General features: G+C 39.6%; 1 protein-coding gene across 2 annotated transcripts in view; it reads right to left on the bottom strand.

Moving 5' to 3' along the window:
* LOC309609978 (dystroglycan 1-like) overlaps positions 1-15,822 on the bottom strand; it is a 135,192-nt gene extending 119,370 nt beyond the window's left edge. Inside the window, exons 1-3 of one of the 2 annotated variants that reach the window (XM_082352293.1) lie at positions 10,830-15,822; positions 9,703-9,932; positions 879-4,602 (exon numbers count right to left, since the gene is read on the bottom strand). In XM_082352293.1, the coding sequence (XP_082208419.1) occupies positions 4,581-4,602; positions 9,703-9,932; positions 10,830-11,093 (516 nt within the window). In that variant the 5' untranslated portion in view covers positions 11,094-15,822 and the 3' untranslated portion in view covers positions 879-4,580. Of the gene's footprint in view, positions 1-878; positions 4,603-5,579; positions 8,546-9,702; positions 9,933-10,829 lie in introns of those variants that run through there. The other variant, XR_014233669.1, reaches the window with a different exon arrangement.
* Between the last annotated feature and the right edge of the window lie 209 nt (positions 15,823-16,031).

The following is a 16,031-nucleotide window of genomic DNA, read 5'->3' as shown; positions in this document are numbered from 1 at the left end:
AAATCAACTTAAAATGGATTAAAGACTCAAATGTAAGACCTGAAACCATAAAACTTTTAGAAGAAAATATTGGCAGTATTCTCTCTGACATCAGTCTTAGCAATATTTTTTGGATATGTCTCCTCAGGCTGGACAACAAAAGCAAAAATAAATAAATTAAACTACATCAAGCTAAAAAGCTTTTGCACAGCAAAAGAAACTAACAACAAAATGAAAGGCCACCTACCGAATGAGAGAAGATATTTCTAAATGATATATCTGACAAGGGGTTAATATCCAAAATATACAAACAACTTATACAACTCAACATCCAAAAACCAAACAACCCAATTTTAAAAATGGGCAGATGACCTGAATAAACATTTCTGCAAAGCAGACATACAGATGGCTAACAGGCACATGAAAAGATGTTCAACATCACTAATCATCAGGGAAATGAAAACCAAAACCACAATGAGATATCATCTCAGACCTATCAGAATGGGTATTATCAAAAAATCAACAAATAACAAGTGTTGGCAAGGATGTGGAGAAAAGGGAACCCTTGTGCATTGTGGTGAGATTGTAAATTGGTGCAGACACTGTGGAAAACAGTATGGAGATTCCTCAAAAAACTAAATATAGAACTACCATATGATCCAGCACTTCCACTCCTGGGCATTTATCCAAAGAAAATGAAAACACTAATTAGAAAAGATATATGCACCCCTATGTTCATTGCAGCATTATTTTCAATAGCCAAGATATAAAAGCCACCTAGAGACCCGTAGTAGAGTAGATGAATGGATAAAGAATATGTGGCATATATATATATATATATATATATATATATATATATATATATATATATATATATATACACACACATATGCACACACACACACAATAGAATGTTACTCACATAAGAAAGAATGAAATCTTGCCATTTGTGACAACAAGAATGGACCTCTAGGGTATTATGCTAGGTGAAATTAAGTCAGAGAAAGACAAATACTGTACAATCTCACTTATATGTGGAATCTAAAAACAAAACAAATGAGCAAACAAAATCAAATAGAAACAGAGTTCTAGATTCAGAGAACAAACACGTGGTTGCCAGAAGGGAGGTGGGTAGGGGGAGGAGAGAAATAGGTAAGGGAGATTAAGAGGTACAAACTTTGAGTTACAAAATAAATGAGTGAAGGGTATGAAATGTACAGTGTGAGGAATATAGTCAATAACTACGTAATATCTTTGTATGGTGACAGATGACAAGTAGACTTCTCATAATCATTTTGAAATTTATAGAAATATTGAATCATTATGTTGTGCACCAGGAACTAACATAGAGTTGTAGGTCAATTATACTTCAAAAACAAACTGATAAACAAACTCATAGAAAAAGAGATTAGATTTGTGGCTACCAGAGGGGGGATAGATGAAGGCAGTCAAGAGGTACAAACTTCCAGTTGTAACACATAGAACTACTAGGGATGTAACGTACAACATGATAAAGATAATGAACATTGCTGTGTGTTATATTTGGAAGTTGCTAGGAGAGTAAATCCTAAGGGTTCTCATCACAACGACACAAATTTGTTTCTATTTATTTAATGTATCTATATGAGATGATGGATGTTCTCTAAATCGTGGTAATCATTTAATGATGTATGTAAGTGAAATCATTGCTTATACAGCTTATAATCATTGCTTATAATCATTGCTTATATAGCTGTATGTCAACTATATCACAATAAAACTGGACAAAAATTTTAAAAATACAGTGGAGAGGTAAACATTTAATCATTCTTTCCTATACACAGTCAAACCTTAACCTATTGCAGAATTTATTATTTATAGTTATATTATTTATGCCTTCATACTGAAGGTTGTAATGAGTATCTTGGGCTGGCAGTTTACAGCATTTTTTACATTTGGAAATGCTGTTGCCAGTGATGTAATTTCTTTCCATAATGGATGATTGATTACATGATTTGTTTATGGTAGTGGTGGTCTGGGTGACATAAATTTATAATTGCCATCAGGCTTCTAAGGAGAAATAAGTGATTAGAATTAATTGGTAGTATGTTAATACAGTTAACATGGAGGATGAATTATTTATTGCTTATCTTTTTACAATTTGACTCAGCAATTGTTTATTTTACCTGCTTTCTAGATCAGTTATCCCTGTTTCTCATACAGTTGTTGATACATTTGGATTTCTGATAGTATTACTCACTTCTCCTCTGGCTAGTGAGATCCATTTCATTATGGAATGGGAGTTGACGTTTTGAAGGCTGGAAGATTGACTACTCTTGTGTCTGTGGCAGAGGTCATGTTTTCTCTGTAAGGTTGATGTTGAGAAGACAATGGTGTCCCTCTCCATAATCCAGGTGAGGGTGGAACTTCACACTCCAGGATAGGGGGCTTTCTCGGCCTTAGCACATACATTTCTTGGTCTGAATTACTTATTAAGGTTCTCCCTTGAAACACCAGGGACTGAGGAATAAGAAAAGTCTTATAGTTCCTATAGAAATGGTAAGCTACACTTGCTGCTATTGCCACAATCAGTATACACATACTTACCAACAAAGCCAAAATAAGATTTCTAATCCAGTGGGTATTTTCTATGTTAGATGAGGCAAGAATGCTGTTTTCAATTAACGACCCATTATCTGGCTCCAGAATAAGGCAGATTCCACCATATGTGATGGTCTCAATTGTGCCAATTTTGTATTCCGGTGACATAGCATATGCAAAATTTGGATGGACATTCCCATCAGGCCTTCTTAGTTTAAACATCACTTCCTGAATTTTTCTGTTAGGACACCTTTTCAGAGAACTGCCGTTGACTTCACATAAGGTTCTGTTGTACCAGGATATAATAGTAGACCCTGGTCTCAGGGTGGTTAATACAATTTGTTCAGGGCTACTGGAGTTTAGATAGTCAGTGAGTTTAGCAAAAAACAAACTAATTTTCTCTCTCTTCTTGATAAATGAGTAGAAACTGTTTTTAGTGCGCAGAGTGTAAGTGTGGCAGGGTGTACTTCTGGGCAGCTTCAGTTCAATGGTGAAAAGCATCTGAGCAGCCAGGCCCCCAGAATCTGTGGCACGAAGAATAAATTCCTGAGGGGAATACTGAAAATCCAGTTCTAGGGGATATCCATATAGTATTTGATGAGTCAAATTAAATTGCAGCCAGCTTTCTGAGCCTGAAGGATATTTATTTTTCTGATTTTATTGCAAGTGTCAAATGAGTTGAGCTGCCATCTTCCTGATCATAAAATGTGTCAGGATGGATTGGGAAATGGAGTCTGTGCCCGACAGTTGCTGTTATCAGTTGAATTGGATTAACAACCAATGTTGGAGATGTGTTGGGTTGACGTAGAAGGAGCAAACAAACAAATTTCAACAAAAACCATTCCTATTTAGATGTTTAAGGTTGTCTTGGTGGTTGACTTATTTCCCCCCCATATTCATTTTTGGACCTGATTTGCATAGGAACGTGGGAAATCACAGACATCCTGTATTTGGGTACCACATAAGTAGCTCCAGGAAGGAGTGAAAGAGACTGACTTCTTTCATCTCTGTTTTTAGCCTTTGATTTGGGGACACTTCTTCCATCTACTCAAGGGTCAGGTTCATCCATCTTAAGCTCTGTCTGCACTTTCTCTTTTGGTTTTCTTTCTCTCACTTCCCTCTCCCTCTCCTCTGACCTTCTTTATCTTGTGTCTTATCATCAACTGGTAGAGTTTGCATTATAGCTTTGATGCTACTTCTACATATTCACAGAGTTTGTTAGTTTCCAAATTTCCTAATCCTCTCAGCCTTAAATTATAGTATGGAAAAAGATCTTGAGATTAGCTCATTAGTAGTATCAAGTAACTAAGTCTGGGTTAGAGGGCTTCAGAAAAACAATATTGTGGCAGTGGGCTCAAATTTCTAAACTGCTTCTGTGTGTGTGTTTGTGCGTGTGTGTGTGTGTGTGTGTGTCTGTATGTCTATGTTTAAAAGCTCAACAGGGACATTTTTTTAAGTTCAGGACATAACAGTTGTATAATTGAACAGAAACATAGTAATGAACTAGTGCTCTAATTTCAAAGAACACATTTAAATCCCAAAGCACCTAGAAAACAATTCAAGCTCTGCACAGAAAAGGTTTGGTGTTGTCTGAGAGAGACGATGAGGTAGGTGACTATTGCAAAAATGGGAATATGCTGAAATATAACAAAGGCAGGTGGCTTTAGATATTGTGAGTCGCACTAAGTTGGAAAGAAGAGTGTCATACTAGGAAAAATCAATGAATCTAGAAGACAGAATGGGGCAATTACTTGATGAAGGAAAGACTACTTTGAAGTGAGATCTGAGCACTGTTGCATATTTCATGGGATTGACTAACGGTGTATGTTCTAACTACCAGGGAGATAAGTTTCAAACAGGCTCAAGTTCCATCAGCTTTCCCTCCTTGGTGATAGAATTGCTTACCTGGGGGTGACATGTCCTCGGGTTTCTGAGATTCAGGATGGAGAGCACATGTCTTCAGAATCTTTGTTGCGTGAAGCAGTTCATACTTAGTGAGAGACAAACTGGCTGTACGTTGTCTAAATGATGTCTCTGGAAACTCTGTAGTGAATCCATATAAAATGGTGAGCCTCGATTTAAATTAGATGTTTAATTGAAACATAGGAAATCCCCCAGAATTAAAAATCATCCATGAAATTTTCCATGGAAGTTACCATACAAGTATGCTTCAATATGAAACAAGTTCTAAGAGAATCACTCTGATATGAGTTACCTAGCTCAGAAAAGAGAATATGGGCAGACATGATAACAGGTTGCACTTAAAGAACATTTACCCGATGCCAGGCACTGCACTAAGTACATATTTCATTTTACCTTCATGACAAACATATTGGGATAATATTATCCTCAATTTATAAATGATGAAAATAAAATAATAAAATTAAGTAGCTACTCAAGGTCACACAAATAGTATGTTATAGAGCTAGATTTTGAACGCTTGTCTGACTATAGATACTGAATTCTTAATCACAGTACTGCCTGTGTTTAGAGTATATGGTGAGAGAGAAGATGGTCTTAATTTTACCAATAGAGATTGAATTTGTTAGCAAGCCTTTTGCTAATTATGATGAACCATAAGGTTGCAACAGATTATCAGTGTCTTTCTGAGATAATTAAGGAATAATAGTAACTAGACAGAGTATGGTCTAAGTGATGGCTTGAAGTTCCTTCCACATTTGTGAATCTTTGATAAATCTGAATTGTATTTAATGTGTAGAGGGCATTAAATGGGTACTGCATTTTGTTGTTGACTTTTCTTACATAATATTTTCTTAATATTTTTTCCTCCTGAAAATCACTATGCTCCTTGTAGGAATATTGGAAAATACAGAAAATATAGACAGAAGAAAATCAAGCACTCATAACGTCATCACAGTAAACATTAGGCACTGTATTTTAATCTTAACACTATTTTAATCTGAATATTTTAACCAACATTATTTGGTCACTACTTGTTAGTATAAAGATTCACTGAAAAATACAGCAAATAGAAAACTAAGCAACTACCACAATCTTACCTTGCATGTTGTTAACGTCAGAAATAGTCCCATATCTTGTCAATAAGTTTTGGGAGGTATGTGGGTGACTTACCACCATCCCAGTAGGATCCAGGTTAAACATTGTGTCGCCTGGTGAAGTTGGACTAGTTCTTGAGAATTTGCTAAAAGCGAAATGTTCTATGCCTGAATACCAGTCACTAAGAAAATGCATTATAGTCTTTGAGCCCATGCTTTCAGGTAACTCAAATGCATTTGCAAATTTGGGCAGCTCAGAAAGGGATGAATCTGATAAATCAGGTAAATGAGTAAATGATGAGGTCTCCTTAGAATAAGATTGAGTTTTGAAAATCACATCAGATGATGAGTCTTCCTCTGATTGGTTGCTGGAGAAATGAGCAGTTTCCCACAGCAAAAGAGTTGAGTCAAATGTACTATCCCATGCAAATTTTGTATTTACGCTCATGCCAAGAGGCGAAACTGTCTCTGTAGGAGTGGGGAATGAATGAATCTGCTGAGAAACTTCAGGAGTCTCAGACACATGACCATGCTTATGAAGATGCTTCTGCCTCAGCCAGCTTGACAGGGGCAACTGGCTGAACTCAAGGGGAAAATGCGAGACTGCCAATATCTCCCTTGCTGAGGCTGCAGGTATCAGGAGACTGTTAGGTGACTGTACAAACTTTGCCAGGTAGGCTGGGTGAGAGCCACTCCATCTGCAGAGGAATGTTGTCATTGAAGATAGTCCCTCGGGAGGTGTGGCCACATCCTGTATCACCTCCTCAGAGACTGAGGACCCAGGAAAATGAGAGTACTTGGATGAGGCAAGAAAGACTCGTGAATACCACGGTTGACTAACTGACTCTGAGACAAGGTCAGATAAAACAGGACGCTTTTGTATTTTTGTTCCGTGGATTGCGGTGTGCCCCCTTATCTCCCACTCTGTCAAGTCTAGTTTTTCTAATAACATTGATACTGTAGAAGTTCTACGCTGAAGGAAGTCAGAATCTGTGAATGAAGTAGCTGTTAATACCATAGAAGGAAGGACCTCAGGAAAAGCAAAAGAATATTCAAGGTTTGTTGTCAAGGACATTTCCTTTAATGAATTCTGTGATGCTACTGTATGCAGTGGCCTTGTCATCTTTGTATACCTTGGAGTACCTGGAATAAAGTCAGGATGGAGGATAGGAGTGATCTGTCTTAAGGCAGCAAATAAGCCAGAAATTGAAGAGGCCTCATCTTTAGGAATCCAAGGAGTCACTAAGGTGGGTAATGAAACAGAGAAAGGCTTGTTTGGTTTTCTTGTCATTTCATTTGGCCCTACTGTTGGGACTGGGATAGCCCTTAACTGCCTGGGTCTTCTTTGAGATTTTTGAAGTAATCTCCAACCTTCAATATTATATCCTAAAATTTGGGCAAGAAACTTAGAGGAAGCGTGCTGTTGAAAAACTTGCATTAGCTCTTGCAGTGCTGTAGAAACCTCATGTTCCATAGACCAGTGGAATTGTACAGTGACCTTGTAAAGGAATGACTTGCCTAGGATCTTCAGCCAACACTGGAAGGTTCCAGAGGTGCTTGTTTACCTTGCTTCTGTATGTGCTCATAGTCACTAAAGAAGGATCCAAGTGGAAATAGTCTGCCAGTGTGTGTACCAGAAAGAGACGGTCTTGAACACCAAGAGTTTCGGCAGCTGCTTTAAGAGTAATTTCAGCTATGATGGTGGAAAACTCCTTTGAGCCTCCGTGGGCCCTAATACTGAAGATTTAAAAGAACAATACAGCATGGATTATTGCTTTACTAGCAATCCCTTATTTTTATATAGGCCTTCAGGGTATATATAGTATTCTCTCATACATCGTTTATTGTTACCTCCAATAACTAGGATAGGGAGGACAATTATTATAATCCCTAACTTATAGTTGAAGAAGCTGAGATTCAAAGTACTAAGTAAAATGTCCAAAGGCACAGAGTAAGTACCTGGTCCTAATTCAGGTGTTCTGACTTCAATCAGAAGGTAAGAATTTCAGTGGGAAAGTTGTTTTGGAGTTAGAAGGTTTTGAGTTATTTAACTGATCTGAGCTTCCGTTTCTTCGAATAGAGAATGGGTATAACAATTTCCCTTGCAGAGCTATTTTGAATATTAATTGATATATGCACTTCGCAAGTTATTACCTGGCACACAATAAGACTTTCACTCTTACTGCGCCTGTCCTGTTCCTTTGTGTCACTTCTCTTCTTTTCCCTGTGACCTTTCCTATCCTTCCCATCCTTGTGTTCTTCCTTCTGTCCTTCCTTTCATCCTACCTTGTGTCCTTTCCTTCCTTCATTCTTTGTTTTCTTTCATCCTTCTGTATCCCTCTTTTCCTTGCATCCTTCCTTTTGCTTTGCTCTCTTGTACTTCTTTATCTCACATCTTTTGCATCTAGACCAACAGTGGATCTCCTCTTAAATGGAAGTACTGGTTAGTAGTCCCTGCAATTATTAAATGCACTCTTTTAAGTAATAGCCCATGATTTGACTTTAGTCCATAGTTGGGGTTGTGAGGCCAGTGTCTCTAGAAGCTCGTGGCTTTGCTGAATGGAAACCCAAGTAATAACTCTCACAGATCCAGAAAGGATGTGAGCATAGGATAGCCCTAGTTTACTGTTGAAATGAGCAGGTATGCTAAACCAAAAAGTATACAAAAAAAAAAAAAGAAATTTAGTTCTTTTAAGAAAAGGAAAACAGGATTAATTTTTAGGGTGAAATGATTAGATTCTGTTTTGAATGCATTTTTAAGGCTTCCATTTCTTCCCTTCATCTCCAAGACTTTCAAATGTGCCACGGAGCCCATAAGGCTTTTCGAGACCCAGGCTCTGCTAACTTCTCCAGCTTCATTCCCCGCCGTTACCCAACTCACCCTGTGTTTCAGCAATGCCAAATTTTGTGTGGTGTCCCAAACATAACATTCTGTTTAATGTTTTTGTAACCATTCAACAGGTCCTTCTTTGAGCCTATAGTGCCTTTCCTCTTGTTTTGGCTATCTGACTTCAACTTTAAATATCCATCATGGACATTACCTCATCCAAAAAGTTTTGCCAACATCCTCCTCCAAGGTGAGTTGATCTACTAATTTAGCCTCTGTATCTTACATGTATAAGATATATGTAGTGCATTCTTTGCACCATATTACAATTTTTTTTATTACATTTCCACATACCCAACTGGAGCAAGTTCCTCAGCAGCAATTTATTCATATTATCTCCTACTCCCAGCTCAGGGATCTGGCAAATAGTAGGCACTCACTAAATTCTTAATGAATGAATGCGTAAGTAAATGAAAAAAAAAAAAAGAAAAAAGATGCAATGATACATGGGCAAACACCTTATAAATTGTGAGTTGCTGTGTAAGAGTTGGTTATTCTTGGCCTGAACTATAAGGTTCATAGTTTTGCATAAAAATTATTCTAGAAGTTAAAAAGCAACTTTCTAGAGAAAAACTTCAAAATTTTAGATTAAGAGGGATAGTAAACAACGTGGTTATTTCCATATTGGAAAATAAGGAAAATAAAAAATACTCAAAATGTGAATTGTTAAACTATATAGAATTGCCTTTTAATCGATTTTAAAACAGGTAATACCTGAACACAAGGTAAGATTCACAAGGCACAAAAATGAAAATCACGTAAAATACACAGTGTTCCTTTTTTACCCCCTCTTCCTTGTTGCTCAGTCTCCCAGTTTTCCTCCCTCACTGTTACCGTAATGTTCCAAAGTATTCTGTGCTTACAAGGCATATGTGTATTCAGAATGCCGCTTTTTGAAAGAGAAAAAGAGAAAAGGACTGTTCTCAGTTAGTGCATGGTCCATGAGTGTAAAATAAAATGGTATGAGAAATAAAAACTTAGTTCCCAAGAGTTCATTTATTTGGGGAGATTGTTTTCCAGTTCAAGGAATTACCATAATAAGCTTTGCTCTAAGAGCCTGTTTATTAGCAACACTGTGAAATGTGTCTACTTCTCCCTTTTGGGATGGTCTTCTGTTCCTTATTCTTTCTCTAGTGCAAAGGTTTGCTTCTTCATGTCCTGCTCTTGCTCTTTTGATTGAACTCATAGGCTGAGAACCACACCCAGGTGTCCTGGTACTTTTTTAATGCGGACACTTACCCACTTGGAGAAGGAATCAAGCTTGCTTCCTTTCCTTCATCCCTATCCAGCACATGAAGGGTAAAGGTGACGGAGGCTGTCCGCATTTGCTGGAAACAGAAGTCCCCAGACACTAGCACCATGATCTGGTAATCTCCTCCTTCATCTTCTAAGGGCAGTCCTTGCAAGCTCTTGATAGAAGGATTATATTCCAGCCATCTTGGCAGTCTGACGTTATGAACCTGTGTAACCTGTTCAATTACACATGAAATAAAGTCTGGACTTGCCTTTAGGAAGAGGTTTTACATTTGTTTGCTCTGTCCCTGTGGCAGAGCACTGATAACAAGAGTTAAAGACCTCTGTTGAGGTATACATTTCAAGTTTAATCATAAACCAGTTTTTTTTTTAAACCCTAAGAATATATTTCTTTCTTCTCAGGTTCATAAAGTTCTTTTTTATTTATTTATTTATTTATTTATTATTTATTTTTGGCTGTGTTGGGTCTTCATTTCTGTGTGAGGGCTTTCTCTAGCTGCGGCAAGCGGGGGCCACTCTTCATCGCGGTGCGTGGGCCTCTCACTGTCGCGGCCTCTCTTGTTGTGGAGCACAGGCTCCAGACGCACAGGCTCAGCAATTGTGGCTCACGGGCCTAGTTGCTCCACTGGCATGTGGGATCTTCCCAGACCAGGGCTCGAACCCGTGTCCCCTGCATTGGCAGGCGGATTCCCAACCACTGCGCCACCAGGGAAGCCCATAAAGTTCTTTTGAAAAACATAAACTTTGAGTAGAAATCACAGAATAATCACTAAACTCATTAAAATACTGGGTCAAGTATTTCATTCAAAGACGTTTACAAAACCTAAGAACTATTTAATATGATTGACAATTAAGGCTTGTGTCTAAAAATGCTAAATTCTATTAAATTCATATATTGAATTGCTTTTCCTCTCAGACTAGGTTCCTTACAGTAGCTCGTTATTTGTGAGCCTTTAAAAGTACTTTCATTTTCTTGGATAGTGTCCTGAGACACCTACATATAAATTATTACAGGGTTACGGGGACTACTTGGAAAGCTTGAACCCTGTTTATTTTTAATATCTACAAAACACGATGCTGAACAGATTGGTTAGAGATACTTAGATGCTTACCTGAAACTGACTTATTTTCCCTTGGAAGGCATATGGAGAAACTGGATAATAGAATAATTTTCCAATGATAGCAGCTGTGTCTGGCACGCCCTGAAGAACTCGGGTCTCTGCACACGAATAGTGAGTTGTCACAGCCAGCCCATGCATGGAGACAGAGGTCAGCACCAGCACAAGATGTGGTATTGCTGAAACTCTTCGGATCCAGTCCAGGGACTGACGGGTGCCGGCGAGGTCCGCTCCCGTGCGTTTCTTACTGGTATCCATGGCTTCCGTATAGTTAGCTCCACTTGGGTAACTGGATATCACCTTACTGAACCGCAAACTGCTCAACCGATTAGTATTTCTTATCTATCTTCAGAGCAATGTTTAGGGTTTAGAATCCTTTTGTTTTCACCTATCATTTGCATCAACAGAGAATTAAAGATTCCCACTATCTCAAAACATCACTGGGCTTCCCTGGTGGCGCAGTGGTTGAGAATCTGCCTGCTAATGGAGGGGACACGGGTTCGAGCCCTGGTCTGGGAAGATCCCACATGCCGCAGAGCAGCTGGGCCCGTGAGCCACAACTACTGAGCCTGCGCATCTGGAGCTTGTGCACCACGACAAGAGAGGCCGCGATAGTGAGAGGCCCGCGCACTGTGATGAAGAGTGGCCCCCGCTCACTGCAACTGGAGAAAGCCCTCGCACAGAAACGAAGACCCAACGCAGCCAAAAATAAATTAAAAAAAAAAAAAAAAAGTGGGACTCCTGATATTCATCCCACTTAAAAAAAAAAATGTTAAATGCCATAGAGCAGTAAAGCAGGATGAGGATTTAAAAAAGAAAAAACAAACAAACAAACAAAAAAAATCACTGCTCTGTGGTGAAAGTACAAGTGAGAGAGGGAGACAACTGATGCATTTTGACATAGAGTCTGCCTTGCATGGCTTCCTTTAGTGATCTCCATCCAGCTGTACCTAGAGATTAATACAGGGCTCATAAAAGGATGAGTTAATGTAATAAGACAGTTAAAACAAATAAAAAACAGCAACAAAAAGCCTTCTGCAGAGATAGCCTTATTCCCATTTTCATCTGTGCCCCCATAATAGACATCAGAGGTTTCTCAGCACCCCTGTCCCTCTTTTGGTCATAACAACCTCCCTTTGGGAGAATTTCCCTCGCCTACCTCATGACCAAATGATGGAGCTCCCAATCGTAGTCACCCATCTCTCTGGCCAGAGAGGTGAGCAAATAACTCGGGGCTGGTAGGTCAAAATCCTCAGTGCCTCTTGCTGTGGGGAAAGCCCAGGTTTGGGGAGGAGACCCAGTCTCGGCTTTTACTGTTTTCTGGGGTTTTACATGGACGTGCTGGGACATCAAATCTCTCTTTCCTCTCGGGTTGCGTGTTAACCTGCCACTTCATCAGTACTCCTTCCCCTCCCCACCCCACCTCAGTCCTCTCCCAGCACCCCGCGTCCAGCCTCCTCTCGTTTCTGGAACTTGTTATAGAACAGCCCAGTCATGTACAAGCACTCCGGAAAATGTGGAATAACCCACGGCCCTAGTTGCAATGTATTCCTTTTCAGCTCCCAACGGACTAGTGTCTGTAGCGTTTCTTCTTTATGCTGAACACGATGTTAAGCTTGGCCAGTAGAGGGCACTGGAGAGACACTGCAGGAAGAAGGAGGCGTCTGGTTTCCGGGCGCTGTTTTGCTTTCGGTAGCTCCTGCTGCAGGGCTCAGCAAGGTTGTGTGTGGAAGCGGACATCCAGTGCGCTCTGCACCAGCCTCACACTGTCCCGTGGTGACCTCGCAGTCCAGCCCAGGCCCAGTTGGCCACTAACCATGACCCTCCTGCCTGGACGCTGGTGTGTTCCAGACCTCGTGTCAGCAGTGGCACCCAGACCCTGTCTGTGCATCCTCCCACCAGCCTCGGCGCATCTGTACCCCGGGAGGTTGTCTCCTGCTGCCTGGTGACCGTGGACCAGCTCTGCATCAGACAAGCCAGTGAACTTCCCTGCCATCCCGTGGGTAGCAACCATCCTTTTCTCTAAAGAGATCTAAGCCCTACTATTGGAGAGTGGGCCTTCCCCCAAGTTTTCTCGTCCTTAGGCACTCTCCAGCAGCCCTAGGTACCCTTAGAGTCTTCTTTACACCTTTTTTTAGCTACTCTCCTGCTTTAAGTTAATAATTCTTTACATAAAACCTTCCCTGTTCAAACTACTGTGTTTCCAGTTTCCTGATTGTCCAGACTGATTCACCCCTTATTCTTAACATTACTTTTAGTTTCTGTGATAGGCTTGGTTCTTTTCTTATCTTTAGGTTGGTAATGTTTTATTATTACTATTCCACCACTGAAGTCTATGTAAAATGGGAGAAGCTTTGCCTGTCTCACCTGTTAGCATGCATATGGAAGAGTTTGTAAATTATAAAGAGACATTTTATGTTCGTTGTTTTTATTATCTAACAGCCCTTCTCTCTTATTTTCTTTAGTCTCATCCTCTCTCTGCATGTTTCCTGGTTGTTGGTTCTTGACTTTTGCCTTCTCTCTATACCTTAGCTTCTCATACCTATAGCTTCGTCTTGATCTCTTGCTGGGGCTCTAGGCTTATGTCTCTATGACTCTCTTCAGTTATTCTCCACTGTCTAGATGCTGGAAGATAATGTCCTAAATTTTTAATTTGACAGTCAAGACTTCATTCATTCAACATTCACGAGGGCCTGTTTAATGTGCAAGGTACTATTGTGGGTGCCGGCCATACAGAAGTGAACTGGATAGGCAAAGCCCCTACGTTTATGGAGTTTATATTCCACAGTTTAACCCTAATCTATCCTTCCAGACTTATCTCCCTGCATTAACCTGTGATCCAGGGGAAAGTAAACAACTCCTGGTCATTTTCCTGTCTCTCTACCAATTATCAAACCTGAAATGATCTTTGTCCTCTTTGTCTATCCAAACCCTATGCTTTAAGACCCAGTTTAAAACCATCCATGAATCTTCAGTACACAACTCCCAAAGCACTTACAACAGTGATCCACAGCTTTTCCCAAAGCAACTTATCTGAGAGTTAAAATATGCCCTTTTGTAACAGTGCCTCAATATGCATTATTCTCAATGGGAAAAGGGAGGGTTTTTGCCAGAACTGCAGCACGTAGGTATGGGGGTATAATTTGAAAGAGTCTCCCCAGTGATTCTGATATGTCTCCACAGAAGGATATGGCTCCTTCCCTGTTGAGAATCACTGGTCTATACCTTATGTTTCTCAGTGAAATGTGTGCTGCTTTAAAAACATTTTCTATTATTTAAATTCTCATGTCTCATCTCTTTAAATAAATGGAAACACATTAGGAAAAAGTCAGTGGGTCTACTACTTCTTGAGATTCTTCCCTACCCACAATTCCTGCTTGTGTGTATTACACACAGAATGTTGAGAAATATTGAAATGATTATTGGTTTTACTTGTAAATTGCAAAAACAAAATAAAATACTACTCACTTTAATAACTGTTGCGCATGCTTTCCTTTTTTTTTTTTTTTTGGCCAAAGTATTCCTAAGCCCATTCCCTGGCTTGTGCCTTGCACTTAATTTTAGTTTGAAAGATCAAGGTTATATCTAAATATAAGAGTTAAACTTATAAAACTTCTAGAAGAAAACTTGGGGAAAAGCTTTATGACCTTGGATTAGACAAAGAATTCTTAGGATATAAAAAGCACATAATTACCAAAATGATAAATTTTTTTTAAGTTGACAGTATCAAATGCTGGCAATGATGTGGGAAAACTGGAACTCTCATACATTGCTAATAGAGTTACAAAATGCCACAAACACTTTGTAAAACACATTGATAGAGTTAATCATATAAATATAGAATTTATCAAATATACAGTTTGTTATTATTTCTAGTGGCAATATAACATTTCAGAACCCCGAATTTGAAGTTACCTTAAAGATTAGCACTTTGCTTTTTAATGAGGCAATTCCTCCTTAACGTATTTTTCTGCACTTAAGTCACCACTTAGCTGTCTCTTCTTAGGTAAACATCCCCAGCTCACTCAACTCCTGCAAAGAAACCACTTCCTGTCCTTTAGGCTTTTTAGTTACTTATCTTAGACCCTCTTTAATATCTCCAGCATTCTTTCACATGAAGAGAGTAAAAGTAAACATCAAGGAAGGGTTTCATCTTGTCTAAATATAAAAAGACAATTTCACTAAAAAATGACTGGGGGGAAATGTGGCAAAGCACTAGCAACATTTGAAGCTGCCTTTGGGAAATTAGCTGATTGTATGAGCATGACTGCCACCCAGCATGTTTCCCACATCTGCTGGGGTCCACCCTTTGAACTCCCTGTGAATAGGATGGTGGTGCCAGGAGGGAATGCATATATGTCTCAGAAAGGGAATGTGGACCTGGACAAACTGCCAGCTGTTTCCCTGTAGCATCTTGGAATCAGTGACCCAAGAAAGTTAGAATCCATCATTCTGATGAGTCCTGAGAACAGAAAGCTCCTTCCAGTGAACAGTTTGTACTCTGCTTATTAGGCATTTCAGGCTTTATCAACAGAAATGATAAATGGAAAGTGGGGGAGTGAATGGAAAGCTCTTTGAATTGGAGGGAGTCAAAGGGTTCTTGTCCCTTTCACAATTAATCAGCTAGTACACTTTGGGAGAATCACTTCCTTTCTCATGGTCTCAGATTTTGCAGTTGTTCCATTAGAGAGGGTCAGACCAGAAGTTTCCTATGGTCTCTTTTGATTCTTACATTTTATGATTTTGTAGTAATAGGCCTCAAGAACTTACTAAAGTGAATCCTTCTCCCTGTGGCAATCATAAGAGAATTAACAGAAGTAACTACCCTTGCTGACTTGGCTGTCTTAGTTGGAAGCACTTCAGTGACTCCAGAGGGTCGAAGAGACTGAGCACTTCAAATTCCATTTCATGACGCACACTGTTAAAGAAACCCTGAACAGATTTACTGGATAGCTTGAGAATATGTGATTGAGTCCGTCAGAAAGCTACTGTTCATTTATTTATTTGTTTGTTTGTTTGTTTGTTTGTTTATTTATGGCTGTGTTTGGTCTTCGTTGCTGCGCGCGGGCTTTCTCTAGTTGCGGCGAACAGGGGCTTCTCTTCATTGCGGTGTGTGGGCTTCTCATTGCGGTGGCTTCTCTTGTTGCGGAGCATGGGCTCTAGGCGCACGGGCTTCAGTAGTTGTGGCACGCGGGC

This window comes from Balaenoptera borealis, assembly GCF_965194805.1.
Source record: "Balaenoptera borealis genome assembly, chromosome: 13".
NCBI classification, from domain to species: Eukaryota; Metazoa; Chordata; class Mammalia; order Artiodactyla; family Balaenopteridae; genus Balaenoptera; species Balaenoptera borealis.
The sequence above is the reverse complement of the archived record's forward strand: the minus strand, read 5'-3'. Positions and strand labels throughout refer to the sequence as shown.